General features: G+C 36.8%; 1 protein-coding gene across 4 annotated transcripts in view; it reads left to right on the forward strand.

Annotated features, from left to right (window-relative positions):
- tpm4a (tropomyosin 4a) overlaps positions 1-10,676 on the forward strand; it is a 29,456-nt gene extending 18,780 nt beyond the window's left edge. For 2 of the 4 annotated variants that reach the window (XM_061779198.1, XM_061779201.1), the window contains 7 exons: positions 2,773-2,906; positions 3,684-3,801; positions 3,905-3,975; positions 4,321-4,396; positions 4,509-4,571; positions 5,879-5,948; positions 9,599-10,676. In XM_061779198.1, the coding sequence (XP_061635182.1) occupies positions 2,773-2,906; positions 3,684-3,801; positions 3,905-3,975; positions 4,321-4,396; positions 4,509-4,571; positions 5,879-5,948; positions 9,599-9,681 (615 nt within the window). In that variant the 3' untranslated portion in view covers positions 9,682-10,676. Of the gene's footprint in view, positions 1-2,772; positions 2,907-3,683; positions 3,802-3,904; positions 3,976-4,320; positions 4,397-4,508; positions 4,572-5,878; positions 5,949-7,309; positions 7,775-9,598 lie in introns of those variants that run through there. The other 2 variants (XM_061779197.1, XM_061779199.1) reach the window with 1 other exon arrangement.
- Positions 10,677-11,215: the final 539 nt, after the last annotated feature.

Raw genomic sequence — 11,215 nt, forward strand, 5'->3', positions numbered from 1 at the left:
GGAAATAGAGGACTACACCTTGAACTGCTAGCTAGGCAATGGCTGGGCATGTTTAGTGGGAATTTATCCCATAACAGGTGCACTAACGTCTGCTGATGTGATATGTTTATGAAACAGCTTCATCAGTGGTTTACGACGGTACCAACATACAAAGTTGTATACCTCGTCCAGTGAGCTACTACCGCCGAAGTTGCTTTTATCATTTGATTGTTTTATATGTATGGCCAAGAAGCGTTTTTCATACAAATATGTACTGTATATATTTTTTTAACCTCATTTTATTCAGGTAACGCGAATGAGAACAATTTCTTATTTATAGTGCTGACCTGGCTTCAGACAGCAGAGTAAAAAAAGCAAAATAAAAATAACAAATACAACAAACTGCCAGCGTGATATAGTTACATTATACATTACATCATAGCATATGAAGAATAAAATATTGATGAATATTTACTGAAGTTATCCAATCCAGTCCAGCTTTATTTGTAGAGCACATGAAGAACAACACAGTTGACCAAAGTGCTTGACAAAGCATAACCTAAACAAAGAAACAAGACCCAAACACAGCAACGAACAATACATGTTCTGACTTTACTACTGTGTTGGCGTAGGTAAGCGACACACAACGGTGCGTTCTGCTTTATGTACAAGTACGGGTACGTAGCCACCACTGGAACAGAGCTACGTCATAACCTGAGTTCCCGCTGCACATGAGGAAATCCAGATGGTGGGACACACAGCAGGCGTCCACGATCGTATGTTTCTAGGGCAAGGTCAATTGAATTTTTATAGCCAAATTGGACCAAGATTATTGTCAATTAACCCATGCTCTGTACTGAGCTCACCAATCTCTCTGCAATGCTTCCTTTTGTCCTCGTTTTATTTCACCACGTCTGAATGAATAACCTGGCCACTGCTGATCCAAGTGAAAAGCACTCGTGCTTGGTGTCGATCTAACTTCTGGACAGCATGACGAGCTTAATGAGTCACTGACCTACTAACTTCTGCCCTGCAGCTGGACACAGAATCATGTTTGTCTAAGGAACTGCTAGCTGCTCTCTTTTACATTACATTACACAAGTACATTTTTAGTGCTTGAGGTTTTACTAAGTGGCAATTTCTGTAAGCAAATAAAAGTCATTTTAAGACTGAATGGGTTAATCTGTGGAGTTGAATCTCTCATGCAGACTGGATCTCAAGTGCGCAACCCCTCCAACAGGTGATGGATTGACAAATACACCGACATCTCAGAGGAAATTCCTATATAGTTGTCTGTTTTTTGTTTTTTTTCCTCCTTCTGCCTTTGTTTTACAAAGAGAAGGGCAGATTAGGGGAAACACTCCAATTGTCGATGTAGAGTTACTGGAAATTGATTTAGGGCTTCAAATCCTACAATCTTCAGATATTTAAAAAAAGTATTTGGGTTTTGTCAAGTCTTATTTATTACAGGGATGTACTGTCATGCAGATGTCCACCAAAGGCCCCCAGCAGGCGTTTAAAAGGCATTATCAAGTATGCTGTTGGAATTACAACATAGTGAGGGGTAAGGGTAAAAAAGGGAATGGGGTGTTTATTTCAAAAGTGAAGCTGACTATGTTGAGAAATTAAACACAAAATTAAAAACAAAGGGCTGATTTGAAATAGGATAAACAACCAAATAACTGTTAATTTTTCATGATATTGGATAGTCTCTAAATGTTCTGATGTCCTGTTCCCATGCCAGTGTCATATTGAGCAGAATAATTTTGTGCCGCTGTGCCATAAGAGAGGTCTTTATGTGTGTGTGTATATATACATCTATCCATCCATCCATTTTCTGAGCCGCTTCTCCTCACTAGGGTCGCGGGCGTGCTGGAGCCTATCCCAGCTATCATCGGGCAGGAGGCAGGGTACACCCTGAACTGGTTGCCAGCCAATCGCAGGGCACATAGAAACAAACAACCATTCTCACTCACAGTCATGCCTACGGGCAATTTAGAGTCTCCAATTAATGCATGTTTTTGGGATGTGGGAGGAAACTCCACACAGGCGGGGCCGGGGATTGAACCCAGGTCCTCAGAACTGTGAGGCTGACGCTCTAACCAGTTGTCCACCGTGCCGCCTATACATCTATATATATGTATATATATATATATATATATATATATATATATATATATATGTGTATATATACATATATATATATATATATATATATATATGTATATGTGTATATATACATATATATATATATATATATGTATATGTGTATATATATATATATATATATATATATATATATATATGTATATGTGTATATGTATATGTGTATATATATATATAGATATGTATCTGTGTATATATATATATATATATATATATCGATATATATATATATATATATATATATATATATGTATATATATATGTATATGTATATACCAATTATTATGCCTGATATTTGGAGGAGAGAACTGAATTTAGAAATAACACATTTAATTAAACTTTGGAGTCTTTTCACCCCCTTTTTGATGTGGAGACATACTGGAAAAGTGAATTTCTATGCCTTCATATTATTATGCAGTCTAGAGAAAACAATCAAGGTACAGGCTGTTATTTTTTCTGTTTGCTAGACTTTATCAAGCAGTGGAGTTTTTTTTTTCCAACCTTCCCCTGTTTGTGCTAATTCCCCTTCTTCCTGTTTAATTGAAGGGGGAAGGGTGCTCCATCTTGGATGAGTTAAAGTTGAATGAATGACTAAATGTATCTTCCCCCTTTCCTGCGGTCTTTCAGGCAGAGGGTGATGTCGCTGCGCTGAACCGTCGCATCCAGCTGGTGGAGGAGGAGTTGGACCGGGCCCAGGAGAGGCTGGCCACAGCGCTGCAGAAACTGGAGGAGGCCGAGAAAGCTGCAGATGAGAGCGAGAGGTTAGCTGGTTTCTCTGTATGATACATGCAGTTTAGATGTGGCGGTGTGCCACTTCCTTCACATTTCCTATTAGCCTTGAATAAGTACAAACCACTGAACAGACTCTGCAGAGATAGCACTACATGATATCTGTTCATTGATACCATGATGTGATACTTCCTCTAGCAGTGCAATTATTATCATTGGCAAAGTATTGGAATAGAACAGATAGTTTGTTAGCACAAAAGTGTAAACATACAGTGTGTGTCTGTGTCCAAGTGACAGATTTTCAAAATGTATGCAGCTATGAATATTTATTCCAGAGTTTATTTGTTGTACATTTAATTTGGGAGGGGGGGGGGGGGGGACTTTAAACTGTACTGTTATAGGTAGGTAGGTGCCAATAATTAAAATCTTTCACATCAGAAGTGAGCTATATTAAAATATGTGACCTTTGGTAGTCTTCTCTGGTGGTCTGAGATATACAGTAGATACTTAAGGTTGGTAAGCATATGTTAGCCAAAACGTCAACACAAACAGGCTTGCTACAAACTCTATATTGGGTTAAAACTATAAGATACACAATGGTTAGTGTTTTAATTATTTCTAATAATGTGCTCCTCGGTTAGGTACCATACTGTGGAATCTTTTAGCTACATATTGTATATTATTGTATAGGCTTTCTGAAGCCAACTCCTTCACTTGACTTTAATCTAATAGCTCATGAAGCCTGTTGATAACGTCTTTGATTTTTTTCACTACCTTCACGTTCCCACCTGTTCCCTGTCCTGCTTCAGAGGAATGAAGGTGATCGAAACCCGAGCAATGAAGGATGAGGAGAAGATGGAGATTCAGGAGATGCAGCTGAAGGAGGCTAAACACATTGCGGAGGAGGCCGACCGCAAATACGAAGAGGTGAGACGTTGAATCTGAGAATTCAAAGAACGAGACTGACACTTTGGTAATGTTAATTTTGAAGCCATCTGAGAGGCTTAAAATCCCGTAACTCTTCCTCCAGGTGGCTCGCAAGCTGGTGATCCTGGAGTTGGATCTGGAGCGAGCTGAGGAGAGGGCCGAGCTCTCGGAATGGTAAAACCCCCATCTATTTATGACATCCAGTTAGGTCCGGAATTATAAGGACAAGTTTACATTTTTTACTTTACATGATGGAGCCAGAATGAAACAATTAAGATGTGATTGTAATGAAGATTTTACATTTTAATTGAAGATAATATTTCAGTTTACCATAGGAATTAGTCATTTTATACAAAGCAACTCTAGGGACTCAAAATAATTTGGACAAGGTGACATACGGTAATTGTAAATATGTAACCATAGTTTTAGGTGCTTGACTACTTTTTCCTTTTTAGTTGAGGTGAAAATCCTTTTGTGGTCAATGACCCTCATGTATTTTCCATGTAAACGTTTCCACAGTAAAGCCAGCGACCTGGAGGAGGAGCTGAAAAATGTAACCAACAACTTGAAGTCCTTAGAAGCCCAGTCGGAGAAGGTGAGGAAGTGTGTGTGAGACATAAAGTATATGATCAACAACAGTCACACTGGAATAACAACTAGCCTCCACGTGAGGTAATATTGTGTATCTGTGTTGTGTGTGTCAACAGTACTCAGAAAAGGAGGACAAGTACGAGGAGGAGATCAAAGTTCTCACTGACAAACTGAAGGAGGTGTGTTTCATGTTCTATTCATGCCAATGTTGTTTTTTTTAATTAATTTTCATAGACTTTCTCACAAGTGAAACAAGTCACAGATGTTACGATAAAGGAATTCTTCCAATCTTACAACTTCTTAGTTAAATATTTATGTGGCTATATATAGTTCTTTGAAAAAGGGTTTGCCCCCTTCTAAAATTCTTCTTTATTTTTATTTTTGTATAGTTTCCCCACTTTAATGTTTAGGCTCATCAAACAAATGTAAATATCAGACAAAGATAACCCAAGTAAACAAAATGCAGTTTTTAAATGGTGATTTTATTCATTAAGGAAAAAACTTTCTATTCAAAGCTACCTGGCCCTGTGTGAAAAAGTAATTGTCCCCCTTGCCAAATAATGACTTAACTGTGGCTAATCAAATTTTTTTGGAAAGATGAGTTCATTTTAACAGATCACACCCAAAACTGATTACCTCCAGACCTGTTCAATCAAGAAATCACTTAAATAGAACCTGTCTGAAAAAATAAAGTCGGCCAAAAGACCTCAGAAAGCTGCAACCAAATGCCACGAACCAAAGAAATTCAAGAACAGATGAGAAATAAAGTAATTGACATCTAGCATTCTAGAAAGGGCTAGAAAGTCATTTACAAAGCTTGAATTCAGTTGTTGCTGCTGAGGCACAGGGCCTGGTAGCTTTCAATATTTTTTCCCCTTAATAAATGAAATCACCATTTAAAAACCAAATTTTCTTTACTTGGGTTATCTTTGGAATTTGCATTTGTTTGAGGATCTTAAACATTATAGTGGGCAACCTACGCAAAATAATAAGAATTTGAGAAGGGGGTAAATATTTTTTTCACAGAACTGTACATGCTCAAAAGACTATTTTACATGATCACATTAAAATAAATTGTATTAAGCTATTAAGAAATGTTTTATGCAAAGGTTTATGAAAATATGTTTTAATGTAGACCACTGAAGGAGGAACTCATGGAACACATTGGAAGGGTAGTCCGTAACAGTAACTTTTATTACTATTAGCATTAATTGTAGTAGTAGAGCTTAACAAGATCCGTAAATGGTATCTTGGTATTCCATTTTGAAGAAGTTGCCTTTTGATAGTCCATACTGTATGCAGTATCATAAAGCAATTGAGGATGTCCAGTGGAATACACTGCGGTCATCTCTGCCCATGTATTTCCAGTTTAATTTCTCGAACAACCATCCTCAAAAAGAAATTTTTAAAATTAAAACCCATGGGACCATAAGTACCGTATTCACTCCATTTAGTAATCATAGATTATTGTCTGTGTTCCCATCAGGCCGAAACCCGTGCAGAATTTGCAGAGAGGACAGTGGCCAAACTGGAAAAGTCCATCGATGACCTGGAAGGTACGAGTTTAATTCTGCTCATTGTGTCCAAAAATATAGACAGCACAAACGAAAGACTTAAAGAAAGAAAAGAAAAAAATCATTCGTACTTAGTTGCGTGGATTACACAGCTGGTTTGTCAATACAAAGCTCTGTTTGACGTAGATCTCAGAGGGGGTGTCCTATTTCAGCACCACTGGAACATTTTTGTGGTATAGAATATGTAAATATGTGGAAAGTTAAAACCCGCTAATAAAGGGACAGAATGTGCTCAGATGTCTAAGATTAGCTTCGTTTAGCTGTGAGTATCCATAGTCCGGCCCAGGGGCCATTTACAGCTCACATCGTGTTTTGTATTCTAAAAATAAAATTAAATATGACCTGCATCAGAACATTAAAAAGAAGGAAAGTGGCCACATGGAAAAAAAACAACAACAAAAACACGTATGAACACACGTTGAAAGTTAATAGCGCGTACTAATACATTACCAATAACTCTTTTGACTGTTATTTGCTCGCGCAGGTCATGTTACATGACGCTTGGCAGAATTCAAGGAGCACAAACAGTTATTTTGCCCCATAAGCCAATGAAAAGAAAAATACTGGTCACACCTACTTTGAGCTTTTTGAAATGTAGAGGCAGAGGTCTTTGCTATCCCACCCAGAAGAGAAAACGGACAGGGAGATGCAGCATGAAGATTAAGATGTGAGACAAAACAAACTGCTACTCCTTCTCTGTATTAAATATAAAATATTTGCTCCAAGCACAGTATGTTTTGTGGACATGTGTTACTGTTCGTGGCACTCAATTTACTTTGTTGCCTACAAAACAAAGCGGAGGCACAAGCTTTTTTCCCCCTTTAAATATATTTAACAGTGAGAGTACAGTGTAATAGTTTTTTAGCAGATCTGCCTCACTGTTCTGAGGTTCAAGGTTTGAATCTCGGTTCTGGCCTTCCTCCACGTGCTTGCAAGGGTTTTCTGTGGGTACTCTGCCTTCGACCCACATTCCAAAAACATGCATGTTACATTCACTGAAGACACTAAATTGACCATGGGTGTAAATGTGAATGTCGATGATTGTTTGGTGACAAGTCCAGGGTGTACCCCGCCTTTCAACCAAAGTCAAGTGCCAAACGTTCACCTAAATTTAACCAAAATTGAATTGTTTTTTCCGTGTTTAATGTATCAACCTTTTCAAAATGTTCATGAAGTATTTTTTTTAAATGGTCAAGCATTCACTCATTTCATCTTTCATGTTTTTCTTGCTGACCCCCCCCCCCCCCTTCTTCTTCCTCCCTCTGCCTGCCTGCCTCCCTGCCTCTTGCTCTGCTTTTGGGCTCTGCTCTCCACGACACCCGCCTGTACTTCCTGACCTCCAGATGAGCTCTATGCTCAGAAGCTGAAGTACAAGGCCATTAGCGAGGAGCTGGACCATGCTCTCAATGACATGACATCTCTGTAGATGTGCTTGGCTTTTTCTTTCTTTTTTTTTTTTTTGGGCTCAAATTCATCCTTTCAACGTGCCTTCTGTCCATCTCATCAAACGGCAATTAAAAAGCTTTCTCTTTCCTACATAGAAACTCTCATCATTCATGCCCGCATAGTCATGTAAAACAGCACCAGTGACATCATTTACATTGATGTGCACTCTTTTGCAAGTGCGTTGACAAAGACTGTATGTTGCCTCAGGTGAGACTTTGTGTGAATGTAGTTTATTTTCCCCTTTAACATGATTTTGTTGGTTTTATGAACACTGAACAGTCACTTTTGTACATCTGCTTATTGTAATAACATTCAATACAAGAGTTGTATCATCCCCAAAAATAAAAAGATAATTAAATGTATTTGTTATTGAAACTGTCAACTATTCATTTAAAAATGTTGTTTATTAATATGATAATAGTTTTCACAGGTAGCCTATAAAATTATGGTTGTGGCAGTGACTCAAATAATTTCCTTGTGGTGCTTTTCTATTCAAACAAACAATAGTCAGCATTTTTTTAAGTTTTAAAGATTAATTTGTGCAAATTTTGAAGTTTACAATGTTGGCTCTTCTCGGGCATACTAAATACAGTATCAGCTGCTGAGTCAAATCCTAACTTTTTAGAATGTAAAAAGTCATAAACGTAAAATAAAGCAGAATTTCACAGTCACTGCAGTGCGTCATACTGAGTTGTTCCAGTATTTCACCTCATTTAGCAACACTTGAGTCTACCGGTACGTACAGTATCAGAACCAACTCTGCTGTTCTATACCACGGCAAACTACAACCAAAATAATGCATTTATCGTTAGCTTTATGATTTGTAATCATAATTGCCTTATTAATTTTTGATATGAAAAAATATTGAAAAAATAAAATTAAACAAACAAGAAGAGTCCAGTTGCCTCGATTCAACCTTTTCAGATTACATCATGACCTGAATGACTGAGAATCTATGCAGATATACCGTAAGAGGGAAAGAAACACAATTTTTAGCAAGCACATAGGTACAGTATCTTTTATTGATATTGTGACAATAAGTTAAAAATGACTTGGAAAATATATGCCATTAGGCTAACAATATTGTTGAAATTGATACCTCAAAATGAGCATTGTTACTTTATTTACTCAAATTGTGGACCCCACTCTAATTAATGCCCCCTTTTCCCATCTGGAGACCAACTATTATCTCAGTTAATAACAGAGATTATAGAGAGTTTATAGATTCTTGTGTATAAAATACAGTTGTAAAAGTAGAAGTACCCATTCAACTTCTGTACTTCAGTAAAAGAAAAACTACAGACTGGAATGTATAAGTACGAAAGTTAAAGATAAATGGATCTTTACTGTGAGTTGTGTACAATACCAATTTGAGAACTTTGGACAATGAAAAAAAAATCTACACAATAATTTTGCTCTTTTATTAACTTATACAAAGTGCTTGTACGGAGAAGCAAAAAAAATGACCTAAATGTTTTTTTTTTTTTTTTTGTTTTTTTTAATCAAGTGGCAGCTAACTTTGGCTCTGCCTTTAATGTGATCCCAAAAAAAATTGTTCCATTAGGTTTGCGAAAATTGTGAATGAGTGACAAAAAATCCTTAATGATGACAACTGAAAAATACACTTAAATGTGTGTTGTTTTCAGAACACAAATAATTTTTGGATGTCGGTGATTTAAAATATGTTAACAATGTGTTTAAAAGTGTGATTTAAAAAGTTAAAATGTGTTTAAAGCGTGTAGGAGGGGTAATATTATTCCAAAAATGCTTTCACATAAAGGCTTCCGCCTCAATTGAGTTACTTCGTTGAGTAAATTAACGCCCCCTGTCCTCTATTTGAAGAACTACGGTATGTAAAGGCTGACTGTTTCATACAGCTCTTTCTTTATATTTGATCCCATTACCTTGTGCAGGTATACCTAATGTTGTGGCTGGTCGATGTATGTGCTATCTGTGCATATTCTAACATTTCCCTAGTAAAGACATCTGCTCTTTGTTGCATGATAAGCACATCACTGTGGTTGGGATTGTCTGCATGTTGCACATCTTAACCAAAATAGTGTCTAGGGGAACAAGAGTTTTGGTGACAAAAGCCACACTGTGGAATTAATAAGCCCACGTTTATACTTATTTCTATTTCACAGTAGTTGAAGGTTCACTGTGTCTATTTTTCTATATCTTTGCAGAAAAATTGTCACATGCCAAAGAGGAGAATCTGGACATGCATCAAATCCTGGACCAGACCCTGCAGGAACTTAACAGCTTATAAACAAACACACACATTCGCATGCACACACACGCACACACACAAGGATGAGATGTAACATTCCATAAATGTTCAACTCCATTCCACTGCATTCCTTGAGTAAGGGGGGATTAGTTTAATGTCCCTCGATGTTCTTTTTGTTTTGTTTTTTTCCAAAATGCAATTTTGTTTTCAAGACATGACGTTAAACACACGGTTCCTCTCAAACTGCACAAATTCTCTCCCCACATCCAGCCTCCAATTATTTAGACCTCTTTAAATAGAAACCATTCAAATTGACATTGTTATTCCATCCAGCCACACCTCACAGTTGAGGAAGAAGCACAGACTAAAGTTTACCTTTCGTTATTTTTTATTCTTTTTATTTTTGTTAAACTCTCTCAATTGTAGCAAGACTCTGAAGCGCCACACTGTGGTGGAATGCAGCTGGTGAACACAATCAGCATGGTTGGTTATCAAATGTTGGTCACATACAACACCTACTTGTGTGTCTTAATGGGCATTGTTAATTTTTTTATTATTATTTTTTTTTTTAGGTCTGGTACAATACAATTGAGTTCAAAGTATACATGTATTGCATACACGATAATTATCTAGCTTTGGCCAACTTTTTAAAATTTTTAAATTTATCTTGTTAAATTTCAACAATGGAGGCAATATTCTGATTATATATGAAATCAAAATCCCCAAACCACTGGAAGTGTTGTCAAGTATGATAAGCCACGGATCCTTGTTGTATATAGTAGAATAATGTGAGGTTTAGTACTGCCTTTTTTTGTTTTGTTATTTTTTTTTATCACTTCTTGATGCCAGAGGAACTTTCAAGACCAAAGAAAACAAACAACATGCACAATAGATTGTCAACACCATTTTTAAAATATCATCTCATACCAGGGCCATTTAAAAATGCCTCCAATTTTGGTCAAGAACATTTTTAAAGTGCTTAATTCACCAAATCCCCTCCATGTTACCTAATAAAGGTTTTACAGAAATGTTGACTAATTTGACTTCTTTTTGGTCCATTCCTATGATTTGCAATGGTTTTACAGCAATAACATTTTATTTTAAGTGTATGGTCATTAGTGTTGGAAAAGGGAAGAATATTTCTTGTACATTTCTAGAGACTTTTTTGGGAAACTTCCCATGGGAATCCCATGAGATCCTCCTTTGGTGCTATCCACATCTCCCTCAACAGCAATACCCCCAAAAATGTAACTCTATGCGGCCGCACATATTGCACATGCCACACATCGCCACTGGGAATCGTGAACGTTTGGTAGTATTATTTTTACAAACTTTACAGGCATGCAAACTTTGTTAAAGAAATACTCTCCGTACAGTATGTATATTCCAGTCTGATCTGGTCTTCGTTTTTGGTGTCACTAATTATTGTTTGATTTATTAACTGATTTTCTTTTTTAAATGTAAAACTTTAATATGAAACCAAGAGGGAACCAAGAGTATGCTATTAGATTGATATACATTTTTTTCCGTTTTAACAACATTTAATTTAATTTCATAGATGTTCTATTCCAGG

The sequence above is a fragment of the Phyllopteryx taeniolatus genome, chromosome 7, assembly GCF_024500385.1.
Source record: "Phyllopteryx taeniolatus isolate TA_2022b chromosome 7, UOR_Ptae_1.2, whole genome shotgun sequence".
NCBI classification, from domain to species: domain Eukaryota; kingdom Metazoa; phylum Chordata; class Actinopteri; order Syngnathiformes; family Syngnathidae; genus Phyllopteryx; species Phyllopteryx taeniolatus.